The 23,154-nt window shown below is 41.2% G+C and overlaps 1 protein-coding gene and 2 non-coding genes across 3 annotated transcripts; 2 read left to right on the top strand and 1 right to left on the bottom strand.

Annotated features, from left to right (window-relative positions):
- The first annotated feature begins 4,845 nt into the window (after nt 1–4,845).
- LOC130972088 (small nucleolar RNA R71) lies at nt 4,846–4,953 on the top strand. Its single transcript, XR_009083287.1, has one exon. It is a non-coding gene; the product is annotated as a small nucleolar RNA R71 (small nucleolar RNA).
- A 10,402-nt stretch (nt 4,954–15,355) lies between these two features.
- LOC130971612 (small nucleolar RNA R71) lies at nt 15,356–15,463 on the bottom strand. The gene has a single exon (XR_009082824.1). It is a non-coding gene; the product is annotated as a small nucleolar RNA R71 (small nucleolar RNA).
- Nucleotides 15,464–21,954: 6,491 nt separating this feature from the next.
- On the top strand, nt 21,955–22,872 carry LOC130966724 (uncharacterized). The gene has a single exon (XM_057891548.1). It carries the CDS (start codon nt 21,955–21,957, stop codon nt 22,870–22,872), a length of 918 nt encoding a protein of 305 aa, XP_057747531.1.
- Nucleotides 22,873–23,154: the final 282 nt, after the last annotated feature.

Below are 23,154 nucleotides of genomic sequence, written 5' to 3'. Positions count from 1 at the left end.
AATCCAACAGCATCTGCAGTCCTTTTCAGTCTCTGGATCAGATTTTTGCTCAGGTCCCTCAATTTCAGCCAGAAAATACCTGAAATCACAGAAAAACACACAAACTCATAGTAAAGTCCAGAAAAGTGAATTTTAACTAAAAACTAATAAAAATATACTAAAACCTCAACTCAAACTACTAAAAACATACTAAAAACAATGCCAAAAAGCGTACAAATTATCCGCTCATCACAACACCAAACTTAAATTGTTGCTTGTCCTCAAGCAACTGAAAATCAAATAAGATAAAAAGAAGAGAATATGCAATGAATTCCAAAAACATCTATGAAGATCAGTATCAATTAGATGAGCGGGGCTTTTAGCTTTTTGCCTCTGAATAGTTTTGGCATCTCACTCTATCCTTTGAAATTCAGAATGATTGGCTTCTTTAGGAACTCAAAATCCAGATTAGTGTTATTGATTCTCCTAGTTAAGTATGATGATTCTTGAACACAGCTACTTATTGAGTCTTGGCCGTGGCCCAAAGCACTCTGTCTTCCAGTATTACCACCGGATACATACATGCCACAGACACATAATTGGGTGAACCTTTTCAGATTGTGACTCAGCTTTGCTAGAGTCCCCAATTAGAGGTGTCCAGGGTTCTTAAGCACACTCTTTTTGCCTTGGATCACACTTTATTTCTTTCTTTTTCTTTCTTTTTCTCTCTTTTTCTCTTTTTCCTTCTTTTTTTTCGTTTTTTCTTTTTTTTTTTGTATTCACTGCTTTTTCTTGCTTCAAGAATCATTTTTATGATTTTTCAGATCCTCAGTAACATGTCTCCTTTTTCATCATTCTTTCAAGAGCCAACATTCATGAACCACAAATTCAAAAGATATATGCACTGTTTAAGCATACATTCAGAAAACAAAAGTGTTGCCACCACATCAAAATAATCAATCTGTTATAAAATTCAAAATTCATGCAATTCTTCTCTTTTTCAATTAAGAACATTGTTTATTTAAGAAAGGTGATGGATTCATAGGACATTCATAACTTTAAGGCATAGACACTAAGACACTAATGATCATAAGACACAAACATAGACAACATAAGCATGAAAATTTCGAAAAAAAACAGGAAAATAAAGAACAAGGAGATTAAAGAATGGGTCCACCTTAGTGATGGCGGCTTGTTCTTCCTCTTGAAGGTCTTATGGAGTGCTTGAGCTCCTCAATGTCTCTTCCTTGTCTTTGTTGCTCCTCTCTCATGATTCTTTGATCTTCTCTAATTTCATGGAGGAGAATGGAGTGTTCTTGGTGCTCCACCCTTAGTTGTTCCATGTTGGAACTCAATTCTCCTAGGGAGGTGTTCAGTTGCTCCCAATAATCTTGTGGAGGAAAGTGCATCCCTTGAGGCATCTCAGGGATCTCATGATAAGAGGGGTCTCTTGTTTGCTCCATCCTCTTCTTAGTAATGGGCTCGTCCTCATCAATGGGGATGTCTCCCTCTATGTCAACTCCAACTGAATAACAGAGGTGACAAATGAGGTGAGGAAAGGCTAACCTTGCCAAGGTAGAGGACTTGTCCGCCACCTTATAAAGTTCTTGGGCTATAACCTCATGAACTTCCACTTCTTCTCCAATCATGATGCTATGAATCATGATGGCCCGGTCTAGAGTAACTTCGGACCGGTTGCTAGTGGGAATGATTGAGCATTGGATAAACTCCAACCATCCTCTAGCCACGGGCTTGAGGTCATGCCTTCTTAATTGAACCGGCTTCCCTCTTGAATATTTCTTCCATTGGGCGCCCTCTTCACAAATGTCAGTGAGGACTTGGTCCAACCTTTGATCAAAGTTGATCCTTCTTGTGTAAGGATGTTCATCTCCTTGCATCATAGGCAAGTTGAATGCCAACCTTACATTTTCCGGACTAAAATCCAAGTATTTCCCCCGAACCATAGTAAGCCAATTCTTTGGGTTCGGGTTCACACTTTGATCATGGCTCTTGGTGATTCATGCATTGGCATAGAACTCTTGAACCATTAAGATTCTGACTTGTTGAATGGGGTTGGTGAGAACTTCCCAACCTCTTCTTCGAATCTCATGTCGGATCTCCAGATATTCACTCTTTTTGAGTGAAAAATGGACCTCGGGGATCACCTTCTTCAATGCCACAACTTCATAGAAGTGGTCTTGATGCACCCTTGAGATGAATCTCTCCATCTCCCATGACTCGGAGGTGGAAGCTTTTGCCTTCCCTTTCCTCTTTCTAGAGGTTTCTCCGGCCTTGGATGCCATAAATGGTTATGGAAAAACAAAAAGCAATGCTTTTACCACACCAAACTTAAAAGGTTTGCTCGTCCTCGAGCAAAAGAAGAAAGAAGAGAGTAGAAGAAGAAGAAATGAGGAAGAAGGGAATGGCTTTGTGTTCGGCCAAAGAGGGGGAGAAGTGGTGTTTAGGTTGTGTAAAAATGAAGGGGTGAAGAAGGGTTTATATAGGAGAGGAGGGCTCATGGTTCGGTCATGTATGGGTGGGTTTGGGAGGGAAAGTGGTTTGAATTTGAAGGGTGAGGTAGGTAGGGTTTTATGAAGGATGGATGTGAGTGGTGAAGAGAAAGATGGGATTTGATAGGTGAAGGGTTTTTTGGGGAAGAGGTGTTGAGGTGATTGGTGAATGGGTGAAGAAGAGAGAGAGTGGTGGGGTTGGTGGGGATCCTGTGGGGTCCACAGATCCTGAGGTGTTAAGGAAAAGTCATCCCTGAACGAAATGGCATGCAAAAACATGTTTTGTGCCAAATCTGGCGTTAAACGCCGGGCTGGTGCCCATTTCTGGCGTTTAACGCCAGGTTCTTGCCCTTTTCTGGCGTTTAACGCCAGTCTGGTGCCCCTTTCTGGCGTTAAACGCCCAGAATGGTGCCAGACTGGGCGTTAAACGCCCAACTGCTAGCCTTACTGGCGTTTAAACGCCAGTAGGTTCTTCCTCCAGGGTGTGCTGTTTTTCTTCCTGTTTTTCATTCTGTTTTTGCTTTTTCAATTGATTTTGTGACTTCTTATGATCATCAACCTACAAAAAACATAAAATAACAAAAGAAAGTAGATAAAATATAACATTGGGTTGCCTCCTAACAAGCGCTTCTTTAATGTCAGTAGCTTGACAGATGGCTCTCATGGAGCCTCATATTTTCTCAGAGCAATGTTGGAACCTCCCAACACCAAACTTAGAGTTTGAATGTGGGGGTTCAACACCAAACTTAGAGTTTGGTTGTGGCCTCCCAACACCAAACTTAGAGTTTGACTGTGGGGGCTCTGCTTGACTCTGATTTGAGAGAAGCTCTTCATGCTTCCTCTCCATGGTAACAGAGGGATATCCTTGAGCCTTAAACACAAAGGATTCTTCATTCACTTGAATGATCAGTTCACCTCCATCAACATCAATCACAGCCTTTGCTGTGGCTAGGAAGGGTCTGCCAAGGATGATAGATTCATCCATGCACTTCTCAGTCTCTAGGACTATGAAATCAGCAGGGATGTAATGGTCTTCAATCTTCACCAAAACGTCCTCTACAAGTCCATAAGCTTGTTTTCTTGAATTGTCTGGCATCTCTAGTGAGATTCTTGCAGCTTGCACCTCAAAGATCCCTAGCTTCTCCATTACAGAGAGAGGCATGAGGTTTACACTTGACCCTAAGTCACACAGAGCCTTCTTGAAGGTCATGGTGCCTATGGTACAAGGTATTGAAAACTTCCCAGGATCTTGTGTCTTTTGAGGTAATTTCTGCCTAGACAAGTCATCCAGTTCTTTGGTGAGCAAAGGAGGTTCATCCTCCCAAGTCTCATTTCCAAATAACTTGTCATTTAGCTTCATGATTGCTCCAAGGTATTTAGCAACTTGCTCTTCAGTGACATACTCATCCTCTTCAGAGGAAGAATACTCATCAGAGCTCATGAAAGGCATAAGTAAGTCCAATGGAATCTCTATGGTCTCATTTTGAGCCTCAGATTCCCATGGTTCCTCATTAGGGAACTCATTGGAGGTCAGTGCACGCCCATTGAGGTCTTCCTCAGTGGCGTTCACTGCTTCTCCTTCCTCTCCAAATTCGGCCATGTTGATGGCCTTGCACTCTCCTTTTGGATTTTCTTCTATATTGCTTGGAAGAGTACTAGGAGGGAGTTCAGTAACTTTCTTGCTCAGCTGTCCCACTTGTGCCTCCAAGTTCCTAATGGAGGACCTTGTTTCAGTCATGAAACTTTGAGTGGTTTTGATTAGATCAGAGACCATGGTTGCTAAGTCAGAGGGGTTCTGCTTAGAATTCTCTGTCTGTTGCTGAGAAGATGATGGAAAAGGCTTGCCATTGCTAAACCTGTTTCTTCCACCATTATTGTTGAAACCTTGTTGAGGTCTCTCTTGATTCTTCCATGAGAAATTTGGGTGATTTCTCCATGAAGAATTATAGGTGTTTCCATAGGGTTCTCCTAGGTAATTCACCTCTTCCATTGAAGGGTTCTCAGGATCATAAGCTTCTTCTTCAGATGAAGCATCCTTAGTACTGTTTGGTGCATTTTGCATTCCAGACAGACTTTGAGAAATCAAATTGACTTGCTGAGTCAATATTTTGTTCAGAGCCAATATGGCATTCAGAGTATCAATCTCAAGAACTCCTTTCTTTTGACTTGTCCCATTGTTCACAGGATTCCTTTCAGAAGTGTACATGAATTGGTTATTTGCAACCATTTCAATTAGCTCTTGAGCTTCTGTAGGCGTCTTCTTCAGATGAAGAGATCCTCCAGCAGAGCTATCCAAAGACATCTTGGACAGTTCAGACAGACCATCATAGAAAATACCTATGATGCTCCATTCAGAAAGCATGTCAGAGGGACACTTTCTGATTAATTGTTTGTATCTTTCCCAAGCTTCATAGAGGGATTCTCCATCCTTCTGTCTGAAGGTTTGGACTTCCACTCTAAGCTTACTCAATTTTTGAGGTGGAAAGAACTTTGCCAAGAAGGCGTTGACTAGCTTTTCCCATGAGTCCAGGCTTTCTTTAGGTTGTGAGTCCAACCATGTCCTAGCTCTGTCTCTTACAGCAAAAGGGAATAGCATAAGTCTGTAGACCTCAGGGTCAACCCCATTAGTCTTGACAGTGTCACAGATTTGCAAGAATTCAGCTAAAAACTGATGAGGATCTTCCAATGGAAGTCCATGGAACTTGCAATTCTGTTGCATTAGAGAAACTAATTGAGGCTTAAGCTCAAAGTTGTTTGCTCCAATGGCAGGGATAGAGATGCTTCTCCCATAGAAGTCGGGAGTAGGTGCAGTAAAGTCACCCAGCACCTTCCTTGCATTGTTGTTGTTGTTATTTTCGGCTGCCATGGGCTCTTCTTCTTTGAAGATTTCTGTTAGGTCCTCTACAGAGAGTTGTGCCTTAGCTTCTCTTAGCTTTCGCTTCAAGGTCCTTTCAGGTTCAGGGTCAGCTTCAACAAGAATGCCTTTGTCTTTGTTCCTGCTCATATCAAAGAGAAGAGAACAAGAAAATATGGAATCCTCTATGTCACAGTATAGAGATTCCTTGAGGTGTCAGAGGAACAGAAAAATAGAAAGAAGAGGTAGAAGAATTCGAACTTAATTAGATAGAGTTCGAATTGTGCATTGAGAAGGAGTGGTACTCCATAAATAGAAGGATGTGGGAAGAGAGGAAGAAATTTTCGAAAATCAAGTGAAATATTTTGAAAACATTTTTTTTTTAAAAAAATTTAATTAATTTTCGAAAATCAAGAGTGGGAAAGAAATCAAGTAATTTTTGAAAAAGATTTTTGAATTTAGAAATCAAAAAGATATGATTAAAAACTGTTTTGAAAAAGATGTGATTAAAAAGATATGATAAAAAAATTATGCTTTTTAAAAAGATATGATTGAAAAGATATGATTTGAAAACAATTTTAAAAAGATATGATTTTAAAAATTAATGACTTGCCTAACAAGAAAAGATATGATTCAAACATTAAACCTTTCTCAACAGAAAAGGCAACATACTTAAATTGTTGAATCAAATCATTAATTGTTAGTAAGTATCTTTGAAAAAGGAAAGAAATTGATTTTGAAATTATTTGATTGAAAAGATATGATTTGAAAAAGATTTGATTTTGAAAAACTTTGAAAACTTAAAAAAAATTGATTTTGAAAACAAAATCCTCCCCCTTGTGCCATCATGGCGTTAAACGCCCAGAATGGTGCACATTCTGGCGTTTAACGCCCAGAATGGTGCACATTCTGGCGTTTAACGCCCAATGCACTACCTTTTTGGGCGTTAAACGCCCAACCAGGCACCCTGGCTGGCGTTTAAACGCCAGTCTGTCCTTCTTCACTGGGCGTTTTGAACGCCCAGCTTTTTCTGTGTAATTCCTTTGCTGCATGTTCTGAATCATCAGTTCCCTGTACTATTGACTTGAAAATAGAACCAAGATCAAATAAACAATGCATGCAAGACACCAAACTTAAAATTAGACACTAGACTCAAACAAGAAACATAAAATGTTTTTGGTTTTTATGATTTTTATAATTTTTTTGTGCTTTTTCGAAAATTATATGAAAATAGAAAATAAAGGTTTCAGAATTCTTAATTTGGATTCCAGGAATCATTGCAATGCTAGTCTAAGACTTCGGTCCAGGAATTGGACATGGCTTCACAGCCAGCCAAGCTTTCAAAGAAAGCTTCGGTCCAAAACACTAGACATGGCCAATGGCCAGCCAAGCCTTAGCAGATCATTGCTCCAATAGCAAGATTGATAGAAATCAACAAGCTCTTGTGATGATAGGTTGAAACCTCGGTCCAATAAGATTAGACATGGCTTCTCAGCCAGCCAGACTTCAACAGATCATCATGAAACACTAGAATTTATTCTCAAGAACTCTGAAGAAAAATACCTAATCTAAGCAACAAGATGAACCGTCAGTTGTCCATACTCAAAACAATCCCCGGCAACGGCGCCAAAAACTTGGTGCGCGAAATCGTGATCACTACAACTCCGCACAACTAACCAGCAAGTGCACTGGGTCGTCCAAGTAATAAACCTTACGCGAGTAAGGGTCGATCCCACGGAGATTGTTGGTATGAAGCAAGCTATGGTCACCTTGTAAATCTTAGTCAGGCAGACTCAAATGGGTATAGATGATGAATAAAACATAAAGATAAAGATAGAGATACTTATGTATATCATTGGTGAGAGCTTCAGATAAGCGTATGAAGATGCTGTCCCTTCCGTCTCTCTGCTTTCCTACTGTCTTCATCCAATCCTTCTTACTCCTTTCCATGGCAAGCTTATGCAAGGGTTTCACCGTTGTCAGTGGCTACCTCCCATCCTCTCATTGGAAATGTTCAACGCACCCTGTCACGGCACGGCTATCCATCTGTCGGTTCTCAATTAGGCTGGAATAGAATCCAGTGATTCTTTTGCGTCTGTCACTAACGCCCCGCCCTCAGAAGTTTGAAGCACGTCACAGTCATTCAATCATTGAATCCTACTCAGAATACCACAGACAAGGTTAGACCTTCCGGATTCTCTTGAATGCCGCCATCAGTTCTTGCCTATACCACGAAGACTCTGATCTCACGGAATGGCTGGCTCGTTTGTCAGGCGAGCACTCGGTTGTCAGGCGATCAACCATGCATCGTGTATCAGGAATCCAAGAGATAAACATTAGAGCCTCGTTTGCTTGTAGAACAGAAGTGGTTGTCAATCACTTGTTCATGAGTGAGAATGATGATGAGCGTCACATAATCATCACATTCATCAAGTTCTTGAGTGCGAATGAATATCTTAGAATAAGAACAAGCGGAATTGAATAGAAGAACAATAGTAATTGCATCAATACTCGAGGTACAGCAGAGCTCCACACCTTAATCTATGGTGTGTAGAAACTCCACCGTTGAAAATACATAAGAACAAAGTCTAGGCATGGCCGTGAGGCCAGCCCCCAAAATGATCTAAGAACTAGATGTCCAAAGATGATCTAGAGATCTAAAGTGATCAAAAGATGAAGATACAATAGTAAAAGGTCCTATTTATAGGAAACTAGTAGCTTAAGAATTACAAAGATGAGTAAATGACATAAAAATCCACTTCCGGGCCCACTTGGTGTGTGCTTGGGCTGAGCATTGAAGCATTTTCGTGTAGAGACTCTTCTTGGAGTTAAACGCCAGCTTTTATGCCAGTTTGGGCGTTTAACTCCCATTTTGGTGCCAGTTCCGGCGTTTAACGCTGGGAAATCTGAGGGTGACTTTGAACGCCGGTTTGGGCCATCAAATCTTGGGCAAAGTATGGACTATCATATATTGCTGGAAAGCCCAGGATGTCTACTTTCCAACGCCGTTGAGAGCGCGCCAATTGGGCTTTTGTAGCTCCAGAAACTCCACTTCGAGTGCAGGGAGGTCAGAATCCAACAGCATCTGCAGTCCTTTTCAGTCTCTGGATCAGATTTTTGCTCAGGTCCCTCAATTTCAGCCAGAAAATACCTGAAATCACAGAAAAACACACAAACTCATAGTAAAGTCCAGAAAAGTGAATTTTAACTAAAAACTAATAAAAATATACTAAAAACTCAACTCAAACTACTAAAAACATACTAAAAACAATGCCAAAAAGCGTACAAATTATCCGCTTATCAGTGTTCAAAGAGGAGGTGAGAGCCAGTATGAAGAATCGGGGGGAAGCAATCAAGAAGCTGGAATTCCAGGTGGGATATTTGTCTGAGAAGATGCCCAGAACCACTGATAGCTTCCCAAGTGACACGGAGAAGAATCCGAGAGGTGAAGCGAAGAAAGTAAGATGGGAAGACTGCAATATGGTCACTACAAATGACAAGGAGACTGAAGACAAGCCAAGCAAGCTGTCAGAACAACCTGAAAATACCTTAGTAGAGAAGGAGAAGAAAGACCAACAAGAACCAGAAATCTCACAACAGGAGCTGCTGAGACTATATGCACCATTTCCTCAACTGCTAAAGGGTGTTGTGGGAAAGAGAATGTACTCAAGGTTCTTAGACTCGTTTGCATCTTTGAATGTGAACATACCATTCATCAAGGTCATTCAGTAAATGCCAGCATTCATCAAGTATATGAAGGAACTACTTCCCAAGAAGAGCTCACTCAAGGGGGGCCAGACTATAGTGATGAACAAGGATTGCAGCACCCTCATTCAAACACAATTGCCTGCGAAAAGAAAAGACCCAGGGAGTTTTCATGTCCCTTGTGCTATAGGGGAAACAAATTTTGATAGAGCACTTTGAGATTTGGGAGCAAGCATCAACTTAATACCCCTATCCCTGGTAAAAAGGCTGCAGATCAATGAGATACTACCTACAGATGTAGTCATAAGGCTGGCTGACAAGACTCAAAAGCAAGCAGTAGGAATGGTGGAAAACGTGTTGCTCAAAGTTGGAAAATACTTTCTCCCAACAGACTTTGTCATCTTGGACATGGAAGAGAGTCACCTGCACCCAATCATATTGGAGAGACCATTTCTAGCTACTGCTAGAGCACTCATAGATGTGGAGAAAGGAGAGCTAATATTAAGGATCCATGATGAACAACTGAGCTTCAGTGTTTTCGAACTCTCACTGGAAAAAGATGAAGAGGATAAAGAACCGAGCAAAGGGCATCATGAGATATAAAGGAAGAAGCAAGCACTGAAGCACAACCAGCTCATCCTGAGATTCACTGGGTTGATGGACAAGGCCAGCAGCAAGTGCCACAGGTCAAGGAAAAATTGGAGGAACCTAAGCCACCAGAAGTTTGTGAGGACATTAACAAAAGCTCATCAAAGAAGGTGACCACCAGGAGTAAGAAAACAGCACCAGGGGCAAAGAAGAAGGTACCAAGGGGGTGGCGGAACAAGAAGATTCCTACGGAAGATTTCTCTCCAGGGGATAAAGTAATCTCAGCCTACTTCACAGATATCCCCCCTAATCTCCCCACTGTACCATCTCAGCTACCTAAGGTCTTCACCATCAATAGAGTTCTCTCCTTGGAGCATGTAGAGATCATTGATACAACTAATGGATACAAGTCCACTGCCAGAGGAGAAGACTTCAAGCATTACCAACCACCATAATAAGGGGGTAACGTCAAGCTAGTGACGCTAAAGAAGCGCTTCATGGGAGGCAACCCATATTTTACATGCTTTCAGAAGTTAGTGAATAAATCAATATTCATGAATTCCAACCAAAACTTGACGAACACGTGTGAAATTTTTATATGCAGAATATAGTGAAGAACAAGTTTGGTATTCAAAGCATTCTTCTTAAAGCTTTGAACACAACCTTTCATCACAGTGCTCCAAACTAAGTTTGGTGTCACCCTATGGTGCCACCAATGTGCATATAAAGATACACAGCTAGTTAGTTAGTTGGAATTCATAAATAAACAATCAAATCTTTCTCCCCTTTCATTAATGTTAGCCGTAAGGTTCTTATGTTATTTTAATATCTTTTGTTACTTTTCTCATTTTATCTTTATAGGGAAGGAACAGGAGCATTGATGAGGATTGATTAGACAATTTAATGGGGGAGGCTCGGCCACTTCGCGAAGAGAACTTTACACTTGTCCCAACAAGGAAGGCATGGGAAATGTTGCCATGCAACATTGAAAGAAGAAGAATCTTGAAGACCGAACCAACATTCCCCATCAAGTGATGATCCTTGTCCTCTCTTCGTATACAACCCCATCCGTCCATCAAGGAAACATTCGTGCAATCCACACCCTTCATGCACTCATGATTTCTCCTATATAAGTGAACTTTAGTTCACGCTCACTCCTTACATTCAAACCCCCACTCTCTACACTTCTGTTGGCACACTAAACCCTTCATCACGCATTGTTTTAACCAACCCACTCTTTATCTATCCGAAGCCTCAACCCACCTCAAAACAACTACTCAAGTCATGGCATCATCAAGCTCAAAGAGGCAAAAGAGAAAGGAACCCATGGAGAGTGTTCCCTTTGACGAGAAGAGATTCAAAACTGCCTTTCATGAACGAGAATTCGAGCGGATAAGGGCCAGAAAGATATTGCCAGAGTTAATCTTCCAAATCAATGCCAATGAATCACCACAGATTTTGAGGAAAATTGAACAGAGAGGGTGGCAATTGCTCACCAGTCCAGAGGGTAAGATCAATGGCAACCTCATCAAAGAGTTTTATGCAAATGTAGTTAGAGAGGAGAAGACCAAAGCCCCAACTTACAAAAGCTATGTGAGAGGAAGGGAGGTCGACTTCAGCCCAAGTGCCATAATAAGAGCTCTTCAATTGAAATTCCCTCATTTTGACGAGGAGAGTTATCAGTCAAGGATAAGTAGAAGCCCTGATAAGGATGAGCTCTGATGAGCGGATGATTTGTATACTTTTTGGCATTGTTTTTAGTATGTTTTTGATATGATCTAGTTAGTTTTTAGTATATTTTTATTAGTTTTTAGTTAAAATTCACTTTTCTGGACTTTACTATGAGTTTGTGTGTTTTTCTGTGATTTCAGGTATTTTCTGGCTGAAATTGAGGGACCTGAGCAAAAATCTGATCCAGAGACTCAAAAGGACTGCAGATGCTGTTGGATTCTGACCTCCCTGCACTCGAAGTGGATTTTCTGGAGCTACAGAAGCCCAATTGGCGCGCTCTCAACGGCGTTGGAAAGTAGACATCCTGGGCTTTCCAGCAATATATAATAGTCCATACTTTGCCCAAGATTTGATGGCCCAAACCGGCGTTCAAAGTCACCTCAAGAAATTCCAGCGTTAAACGCCGGAACTGGCACCTAATTGGGAGTTAAACGCCCAAACTGGCACTAAAGCTGGCGTTTAACTCCAAGGAGAGTCTCTACACGAAATTTCTTCATTGCTCAGCCCAAGCACACACCAAGTGGGCCCGGAAGTGGATTTTTATGTCATTTACTCATCTATGTACTAGTTTTCTATAAGTAGGACCTTTTACTATTGTATTTATCATCTTCGGACATCTAGTTCTTAGATCACATCTTGGTAGCTATCTTTGAGTTTTATGCTATCTTAGATCATTGGGAGGCTGGCCATTCGGCCATGCCTAGACCTTATGCTTATGTATTTTCAACGGTGGAGTTTCTACACACCATAGATTAAGGTGTGGAGCTCTGCTGTACCTCGAGTATTAATGCAATTACTATTGTTCTTCCATTCAATTCCGCTTGTTCTTTATCCAAGATATCACTTGTTCTTCAACATGATGAAGGTGATGATTGACGCCCATCACCATTCTCACCCATGAACAAGGTGACTGACAACCATTCTTGTTCTACAAGCATCTGAGGCTTAGTGAATATCTCTTGGATTCCTGATTGCACGATGCATGGTTGATCGCCTGACAACCGAGTGCTCGCCTGACAAACGAGCCAACCATTCCGTGAGATCAGAGTCTTCGTGGTATAGGCAAGAACTGATGGCAGCATTCAAGAGAATCCGGAAGGTCTAACCTTGTCTGTGGTATTCTGAGTAGGATTCAATGATTGAATGACTGTGACGTGCTTCAAACCTGTAACCTACTGGGCGTTAGTGACAGACGCAAAAGAGTTATTCTATTCCGGTAGGGGAGGGAACCAAACCGGTGATTGGCAGCACTGTGACAGAGTGTGTGCATTAGCTTTCACTGCGCGGATGGGAGGTAGCTGCTGACAACAGTGAAACCTTACACGAGCTTGCCATGGAAAGGAGTAAGAAAGGACTGGATGAAGGCATTAGGAAAGCAGAGAGACGGAAGGGAAGGCATCTTCATACACTTGTCTGAAGCTCTTACACCAATGATATACATAAGTATCTCTATCCTTATCTTTTATGTTATTTTCGTTCATCACCATATACATCTGAGTTTGCCTGACTAAGATTTACAAGATGACCATAGCTTGCTTCAATACTAACAATCTCCGTGGGATCGACCCTTACTCACGTAAGGTTTATTACTTGGACGACCCAGTGCACTTGCTGGTTAGTTGTGCGAAGTTGTGTAATGCCATGGTATTGAGCCACCAAGTTCTTGGAGCCATTACCGGGGATTATTTGAGTTGTGAAAAAGTATTGTTCACAATTTCGCGCACCAAGTTTTTGGCGCCGTTGCCGGGGATTGTTCAAGTTTTGAGCAAGCTTTTGGTAACATCAGTGCCAAGATCCGGCAACAACATCAAGTTTTTGGTGTTATTGCCCGGGATTGTTTAGGCTGGACAACTGACGGTTCATCTTGTTGCTTAGATTAGGTATTATTTTTTTTCGAAATTCTTGAAGATGAATTCTAGAGTTTCATGATGATTTGTTGAAATCTGGCTGGCTGAGAAGCCATGTCTAATCTCATTGGACCGAGGTTTCAACTTATCACCACAAGAGCTTGTTGATTCTCATCAATTTTGCTTTTGGAGCAGTGATCTGCTAAGGCTTGGCTGGCCTCTGGCCATGTCTAGTGTTTTGGACCGAAGCTTTCTTTGAAAGCTTGGCTGGCTGCGAAGCCTTGTCTAATTCCTGGACCGGAGTCTTAGACTAGCATTGCACTGATTCCTGGAATTCTCATTAAGAATTTTGATACCTTTTCCTACTTAATTTTCGAAAAACACAAAAAAATTTACAAAATCATAAAAAGACCAAAAATATTTGATGTTTCTTGCTTAAGTTTAGTGTCTCATCCTAAGTTTGGTGTCAAATGCATGTTTTTGTTATAATTTTCGAATCCATGCATATATTTCTTTGTTTTGATCTTTGAATTCTATTGACTTGAAGTATTTTGTGTGTCTCATATAGTGTCAGTAGTATACAAACTGCTAAGTTTGGTGTCTTGCATGCATTGTTAATTGATTCCTTTTGCATTTTGATTATTAAAAACCCAAAAATATTTTTAATTTGTGTCTTTTCAAGTCAATGATACAAAGAATTGAAGATTCAGAACATACTGCAGAGGAATTACACAGAAAAAGCTGAGCATTCAAAAATGCCCAGTGAAGAAGGCAGACTGGCGTTTAAACGCCAGCCAGGGCACCTGGTTGGGCGTTTAACGCCCAAAGAGGTAGCATTTTGGGCGTTAAACGCCAGAATGTATACCATTCTAGGCGTTTAACGCCAGGATGGTGCTAGGGGGAAGATTTTGTTTTCAAATCAATTTTTTTTTAGTTTTTCAAAATCAAATCTTTTTCAAATCAAATCTTTTCAATCAAATGTTTTCAAAATCAATTTCTTTCCTTTTTAAAAGATACTTACTAACAATTAATGATTTGATTGAACATCTCAAAATTGTTGCCTTTTCTGTTGAGGAAGGTTTTATGTTTGAATCATATCTTTTCTTGTTAGGCAAGTCATTAATTTTTAAAATCATAGCTTTTCAAATTGTTTTTAAATCATATCTTTTAAAATTGTTTTCAAATCATATCTTCTCAATCACATCTTTTTAAAACCATAACTTTTCAATTAAATCTTTTTAACCACATCTTTTTCAAAATAGTTTTTAATCAAATCTTTTTAATTTCTAATTTCAAAATCTTTTTCAAAAATCACTTGATTTCTTTTTCACTTTTAATTTTCGAAAATTATCAATCAAATTTTCAAAATGTTTTCAAAATCTTTTAAATGAATTTTCGAAAATTCTCTTCCCTCCTTCCCACATCCTTCTATTTATGGAGTACCACTCCTTCTGAATGCACAATTCGAACCTTATCTAACTAAAGTTCGAATCCTTCTTCTCCTTCTTCTTTCTATTTCTCTTTTCCTCTGACATTTCAAGGAATCTCTATACTGTGACATAGAGGATTCCACATTTTCTTTTTCTCTTCTCTTTCATATGAGCAGGAGCAGAGACAAAGGCATTTTTGTTGAAGCTGACCCTGAACCTGAGAGAACCTTGAAGCGAAAGCTAAGAGAAGCTAAAGCACAACTCTCTCTAGAGGACCTGACCGAATTCTTCAAGGAAGAAGAACACATGGCAGCCGAAAACAACAACAATGCCAACAATGCAAGGAAGGTGCTGGGTGACTTTACTGCACCTACTCCTGATTTTTATGGGAGAAGCATCTCTATCCCTGCCATTGGAGCAAACAACTTTGAGCTTAAGCCTCAATTAGTTTCTCTAATACAACAGAATTGCAAGTTCCATGGACTTCCAATGGAAGATCCTCATCAGTTCTTAGCTGAATTCTTGCAAATCTGTGACACAGTCAAGACTAATGGGGTAGACCCTGAGGTCTATAGACTGATGCTATTCCCTTTTGCTGTGAGAGACAGAGCTAGAATATGGTTGGATTCCCAACCTAAAGAAAGCCTGGACTCTTGGGAAAAGCTAGTCAATGCCTTCTTGGCAAAGTTCTTTCCACCACAAAGATGGAGTAAGCTTAGAGTGGAAGTCCAAACCTTCAGACAGAAGGATGGAGAATCCCTCTGTGAAGCTTGGGAAAGATACAAACAATTAATCAGAAGATGTCCTTCAGACATGCTTTCTGAGTGGAGCATCATAGGTATCTTCTATGATGGTCTCTCTGAACTATCCAAGATGTCTTTGGATAGCTCTGCTGGAGGATCTCTTCATCTGAAGAAGACGCCTACTGAAGCTCAAGAACTGATTGAAATGGTTGCAAATAACCAATTCATGTACACTTCTGAAAGGAATCCTGTGAACAATGGGACTAGTCAGAAGAAAGGAGTTCTTGAAATTGACACTCTGAATGCCATTTTGGCTCAGAATAAAATATTGACTCAATAAGTCAATCTAATTTCTCAAAGTCTGTCTGGAATGCAAAATGCACCAAACAGTACTAAGGATGCTTCATCTGAGGAAGAAGCTTATGATCCTGAGAACCCTTCAATGGAAGAGGTAAATTACCTGGGAGAACCCTATGGTAACACCTATAATTCTTCATGGAGAAATCACCCAAATCTCTCATGGAAGAATCAAGAGAGACCTCAACAAGGTTTCAATAATAATGGTGGAAGAAACAGGTTTAACAATGGTAAACCTTTTCCATCATCTTCTCAGCAACAGACAGAGAGCTCTAAGCAGAATACCTCTGACTTAGCAACCATGGTCTCTGATCTAATCAAAACCACTCAAAGTTTCATGACTGAAACTAGATCCTCCATTAGGAATTTGGAAGGACAAGTGGGTTAGCTGAGCAAGAAAATTACAGAACTTCCCCCAAGCACTCTCCCAAGTAACACTGAAGAAAATCCAAAAGGAGAGTGCAAAGCCATAAATATGGCCGAATTCTGGGAGGAAGAAGAGGCAGTGAACGCCACTGAGGAAGGCCTCACTGGACGTCCACTGGCCTCCAATGAGTTCCCCAATGAGGAACCTTGGGAATCTGAGGCTCAAACTGAGACCATAGAGATTCCCTTGGACTTACTACTGCCTTTTATGAGCTCTGATGAGTATTCTTCCTCTGAAGAGGATGAGTATGTCACTGAAGAGCAAGTTGCTAAATACCTTGGAGCAATCATGAAGCTGAATGACAAGTTATTTGGAAATGAGACTTGGGAGGATGAACCCCCTTTGCTCACCAAAGAACTGGATAACTTGTCTAGGCAGCAATTGCCTCAAAAGAGGCAGGATCCTGGGAAGTTTTCTATACCTTGTACCATAGGCACCATGACCTTCAAGAAGGCCTTGTGTGACTTGGGGTCAAGTGTAAACCTCATGCCCCTCTCTGTAATGGAGAAATTAGGGATCTTTGAGGTGCAAGCTGCAAAAATCTCACTAGAGATGGCAGACAACTCAAGAAAACAGGCCCATGGACTTGTAGAGGATGTTCTGGTTAAGGTTGAAGACCATTACATTCCTACTGATTTCATAGTCCTAGAGACTGGGAAGTGCATGGATGAATCAATCATCCTTGGCAGACCCTTCCTAGCCACAGCAAAGGCTGTGATTGATGTTGATAGAGGAGAGTTGATCATTCAAGTGAATGAAGAATCCTTGGTGTTTAAGGCCCAAGGATATCCCTCTGTCATCATGGAGAAGAAGCATGAAGAGCTTCTCTCAAAACAGAGCCAAACAGAGCCCCCACAGTCAGACTCTAAGTTTGGTGTTGGGAGGCCACAATCAAACTCTAAGTTTGGTGTTGGGAAGTTCCAACACGGTTCTGAGCATCTCTGAGGCTCCATGAGAGTCCTCTGTCAAGCTAATGACAGTAAAGAAGCGCTTGTTGGGAGGCAACCCAATGTTTTATAATTAACTATTTTCTTTTGTTATTTTATCTTTTTTTGTAGGTTGATGATCATAAGAAGTCACAAAAACAATGAAAAAAGCAAAAACAAAACAAAAAAACAGGAAGAAAAACAGCACACCCTGGAGGAAGATGCTGCTGGCGTTCAAACGCCAGTCAGCCTAGCAGTTGGGCGTTTAACGCCCAGTCTGGCACCCTTCTGGGCGTTTAACGCCAGAAAGGGGCACCAGACTGGCGTTAAACGCCAGTAAAGGGCAAAAACCTGGCGTTAAACGCCAGGAATGGGCACCAGCCCGGCGTTTAACGCCAGAAAAGGCTCAAAACGTGGATTTTGATGCCATTTGGTGCAAGGATGCCTTTTCCTTGACACTACAGGATCTGTGGACCCCACAGGACCCTACCATCACTCTCTCTCTTCTTCCCCCATTCACCAATCACCTCAACACCTCTTCCCCAAAAAAAACCCCTCACCTATTAAATCCCATCTTTCTCTTCACCACTCACATCCATCCTTCATAAAACCCCACCAACCTCACCCTTCAAATTCAAACCACTTTCCCTCCCAAACCCACCCTCAAATGGCCGAACCCTCATCCCCTCTTTCCTATATAAACCCCTCTTTACCCCTTCATTTTCCCACTACCTAAACACCACTTCTCCCCCTCCTTGGCCGAATACACCACCATCTCCCTCTTCCTCATTTCTTCTTCTTCTACTCTCTTCTTTCTTCTTTTGCTCGAGGACGAGCAAACTTTTTAAGTTTGGTGTGGTGAAAGCGTTGCTTTTTCGTTTTTCCATAACCATTTATGGCATCCAAGGCCGGAGAAACCTCTAGAAAGAGGAAAGGGAAGGCAAAGGCTTCCACCTCCGAGTCATGGGAGATGGATAGATTCCTCTCAAGGGTGCATCAAGACCACTTCTATGAAGTTGTGGCCTTGAAGAAGGTGATCCCCGAAGTCCCCTTTTCACTCAAAAAGGGTGAATATCCGGAGATCCGCCATGAGATCCGAAGAAGAGGTTGGGAAGTACTTACCAACCCCATTCAACAAGTCGGAATCTTGATGGTTCAAGAGTTCTATGCCAATGCATGGATCACCAAGAACCATGACCAAAGTGTGAACCCGAATCCAAAGAATTATCTTACTATGGTTCGGGGGAAATACTTGGATTTTAGTCCGGAGAGTGTGAGGGTGGCGTTCAACTTGCCTATGATGCAAGGAGATGAGCATCCTTACACTAGAAGGGTCAACTTTGATCAAAGGTTGGACCAAGTCCTCACAACCATATGTGAAGAGGGCGCACAATGGAAGCAAGATTCAAGAGGCAAGCCGGTTCAATTGAGAAGGCATGACCTCAAGCCCGTGGCTAGAGGATGGTTAGAGTTCATACAACGCTCAATCATTCCCACTAGCAACCGGTCCGAAGTTACCATAGACCGGGCTATCATGATCCATAGCATCATGATTGGAGAAGAAATAGAAGTTCATGAGGTTATAGCCCAAGAACTCTACAAGGTGGCGGACAAGACCTCCACTTTGGCAAGGTTAGCCTTTCCTCACCTCATTTGTCACCTCTGTTATTCAGTTGGAGTTGACATAGAGGGAGACATCACCATTGATGAGGATAAGCCCATTACCAAGAAAAGGATGGAGCACACAAGAGACCCCTCTCATCATGAGATCCCTGAGATGCCTCAAGGGATGCACTTTCCTCCACAAAACTATTGGGAGCAAGTAAACACCTCCCTAGGAGAATTGAGTTCCAACATGGGACAACTAAGGGTGGAGCATCAAGAACACTCCATTCTCCTCCATGAAATTAGAGAAGAACAAAGAATCATGAGAGAGGAGCAACAAAGGCAAGGAAGAGACATTGAGGAGCTCAAGCACTCCATACGACCTTCAAAAGCAAGGAAGAGCCGCCATCACTGAGGTGGACCCATTCCTTGATTTCCTTGTTCTTTATTCCTTTGTTTTTCGAATTTTAGTGCTTTATGTTATCCATGCTTGTGTCTTATGATCATTAGTGTCTTAGTGTCTATGCCTTAAAGTTATGAATGTCCTATGAATCCATCACCCTTCTTGAATAAAAATGTGCTTAATTGAAAAAGGAAGAATTGCATGAATTTTGAATTTTATAATAGTTTAATTATTTTGATGTGGTGGCAATATTTTTGTTCTCTGAATGTATGCTTAAACAGTGCATATGTATCTTGAATTTGTGGTTCATGAATGTTGGCTCTTGAAAGAATGATGAAAAAGGAGACATGTTATTGAGGATCTGAAAAATCAATAAAATGATTCTTGAAGCAAGAAAAAGCATTGCTATTCAAAAAAAAAAAAAAAAAAAAAAAACCGAAAAAAAAAAGAGAAAAAAGAAAACGAAAAAAATAATAATAAGAGTTGTGATCCAAGGCAAATAAGAGTGTGCTTAAGAACCCTGGACACCTCTAATTGGGGACTTTAGCAAAGCTAAGTCACAATCTGAAAAGGTTCACCCAATTATGTGTCTGTGGCATGTATGTATCCGGTGGTAATACTAGAAAGACAGAGTGCTTTGGGCCACAGCCAAGACTCAATAAATAGCTATGTTCAAGAATCATCATACTTTACTAGGAGAATCATTAACACTATCTGGATTCTAAGTTCCTAAAGAAGCCAACCATTCTGAATTTCAAAGGATAGATTGAGATGCCAAAACTGTTCAGAGGCAAAAAGTTAAAAGCCCCGCTCATCTAATTAATGCTAATCTTCACAGATGTTTTTGGAATTCATTGCATATTCTCTTCCTTTATCTTATTTGATTTTCAGTTGCTTGGGGACAAGCAACAATTTAAGTTTGGTGTTGTGATGAGCGGATGATTTGTATACTTTTTGGCATTGTTTTTAGTATGTTTTTGATATGATCTAGTTAGTTTTTAGTATATTTTATTAGTTTTAGTTAAAATTCACTTTTCTGGACTTTACTATGAGTTTGTGTGTTTTTCTGTGATTTCAGGTATTTTCTGGCTGAAATTGAGGGACCTGAGCAAAAATCTGATCCAGAGACTCAAAAGGACTGCAGATGCTGTTGGATTCTGACCTCCCTGCACTCGAAGTGGATTTTCTGGAGCTACAGAAGCCCAATTGGCGCGCTCTCAACGGCGTTGGAAAGTAGACATCCTGGGCTTTCCAGCAATATATAATAGTCCATACTTTGCCCAATATTTGATGGCCCAAACCGGCGTTCAAAGTCACATCAAGAAATTCCAGCGTTAAACGCCGGAACTGGCACCTAATTGGGAGTTAAACGCCCAAACTGGCACTAAAGCTGGCGTTTAACTCCAAGGAGAGTCTCTACACGAAATTTCTTCATTGCTCAGCCCAAGCACACACCAAGTGGGCCCGGAAGTGGATTTTTATGTCATTTACTCATCTATGTACTAGTTTTCTATAAGTAGGACCTTTTACTATTGTATTTATCATCTTCGGACATCTAGTTCTTAGATCACATCTTGGTAGCTATCTTTGAGTTTTATGCTATCTTAGATCATTGGGAGGCTGGCCATTCGGCCATGCCTAGACCTTATGCTTATGTATTTTCAACGGTGGAGTTTCTACACACCATAGATTAAGGTGTGGAGCTCTGCTGTACCTCGAGTATTAATGCAATTACTATTGTTCTTCCATTCAATTCCCCTTGTTCTTTATCCAAGATATCACTTGTTCTTCAACATGATGAAGGTGATGATTGACGCCCATCACCATTCTCACCCATGAACAAGGTGACTGACAACCATTCTTGTTCTACAAGCATCTGAGGCTTAGTGAATATCTCTTGGATTCCTGATTGCACGATGCATGGTTGATCGCCTGACAACCGAGTGCTCGCCTGACAAACGAGCCAACCATTCCGTGAGATCAGAGTCTTCGTGGTATAGGCAAGAACTGATGGCAGCATTCAAGAGAATCCGGAAGGTCTAACCTTGTCTGTGGTATTCTGAGTAGGATTCAATGATTGAATGACTGTGACGTGCTTCAAACCTGTAACCTACTGGGCGTTAGTGACAGACGCAAAAGAGTTATTCTATTCCGGTAGGGGAGGGAACCAAACCGGTGATTGGCAGCACTGTGACAGAGTGTGTGCATTAGCTTTCACTGCGCGGATGGGAGGTAGCTGCTGACAACAGTGAAACCTTACACGAGCTTGCCATGGAAAGGAGTAAGAAAGGACTGGATGAAGGCATTAGGAAAGCAGAGAGACGGAAGGGAAGGCATCTTCATACACTTGTCTGAAGCTCTTACACCAATGATATACATAAGTATCTCTATCCTTATCTTTTATGTTATTTTCGTTCATCACCATATACATCTGAGTTTGCCTGACTAAGATTTACAAGATGACCATAGCTTGCTTCAATACTAACAATCTCCGTGGGATCGACCCTTACTCACGTAAGGTTTATTACTTGGACGACCCAGTGCACTTGCTGGTTAGTTGTGCGAAGTTGTGTAATGCCATGGTATTGAGCCACCAAGTTCTTGGAGCCATTACCGGGGATTATTTGAGTTGTGAAAAAGTATTGTTCACAATTTCGCGCACCAAGCTCTCAGAGATAGCGTCAGATATCTGTGTGATAGCAGCTGATTGGGAGAGGTACTCAGATGGGAGACCAAAATTCATAAAAAGGGGAGACCTTCATCCTGAGGCCAAGGGGTGGTTCGAGCTTGTAAGAAGGTCCATCCTACCGGCTGCTAATAATTCAGAAGTTAACATCAACCGAGCCACTATGGTGCAATGCTTAGTACTAGGTGGGGAAATCAATGTTCATGAGCTTATTGCCGAAGGGATTCAAGAGTCGGCTGAGAAAGTTGATTCGGGTGCCAGGCTTTGGTACCCCAACACAATTCTCCGCTTGTGCAACAAGGCTAAGGTAGTATTTGAGGACAGCAGTCCAGACTGGGTGAACCCAGGGAAGCCGGTCACACGTGAGCGCATGGTCCACACCTCACTTGCTCAACAACTAAGAAGACCACATATAGGAAGGCACAGAGCCCAGGAAGAAATTCATCAAGAGGAGTATCATCAGGAAGATTACCAACAAGAAGAGCAACACAACCCAGCCAACCTCAATATGAGTCATATCTTACATGCCATTGAGGATTTGGAGATGAAACATATGGAGGGACAAGAGAAAATACTCGCCATGCAGTCCAAATGGATGAAGCAACAAGAAGAGTGGCAGAAACAACACATGGAGCAGCAACAGGAGCAATATTCACAACTCACTCAAGCCCTACACCAAGCAACAGAGAGGCAAGAGCGTCAAGACAAACGCCTTCAAGAGCTCAACCAGCGGCAATTAGCTCAGATGAAATCATTTAATGAGTTTAGCATGCTGAATGAAGGAAGGCAGTTGCATAGAGAGGAATTCAGTGTAAACACTCAAGCCAGATTGAGCTATATGTCTGATAATATGCACCACCTACATTATGCCATTCCCACATATGAGGAGGTCCAAAAAGAGTTTGTTGAACGAGAAGAAGGGAAGGTGAAACAGAAGAAGGAAACTCTGAAGAAAAAAATGGAAGATGCTGGCTTCTGGAAGAAACTACTTGGAAAAAGCAAAGGGAGTGGGAGCACAAGAACTCAAGAAAAGCACCAAGAGGACAAGCATGGAGGGGAGCATGAGCAACCATATGAGTAAAAGGTGGTGGAGCTCCTTTCTTGTTTTTTTTTAGTTTATATTATCAATAAGGAGGATCTTGTATGAAATAGGACATGCCTCCATATTAGCTAGACAACTTTCAATTATGCATTCTGAATTTTATGATTAAGAAGTCAATGCTTGCTAGCCTTTATGTTACTGCATTCGTATCTTTACTTATTGTATGTTTGTCCTTAGAATCAAATGAAGAGAGAATGTTTATGTTTTGAAAGACCAGAGTAGAGTTCATAATGTGGAAGTGCATTCATGAATCTTTGGGGG

The sequence above is a fragment of the Arachis stenosperma genome, chromosome 3 (genome assembly GCF_014773155.1).
Source record: "Arachis stenosperma cultivar V10309 chromosome 3, arast.V10309.gnm1.PFL2, whole genome shotgun sequence".
In the NCBI taxonomy this organism is placed as follows: domain Eukaryota; kingdom Viridiplantae; phylum Streptophyta; class Magnoliopsida; order Fabales; family Fabaceae; genus Arachis; species Arachis stenosperma.
The sequence above is the reverse complement of the archived record's forward strand: the minus strand, read 5'-3'. Positions and strand labels throughout refer to the sequence as shown.

What these genes read in the sequence shown, in the direction of transcription:
- LOC130966724 (XM_057891548.1), top strand. Translation starts at nt 21,955, where the DNA reads ATGGTGCAATGCTTAGTACTAGGTGGGGAAATCAATGTTCATGAGCTT.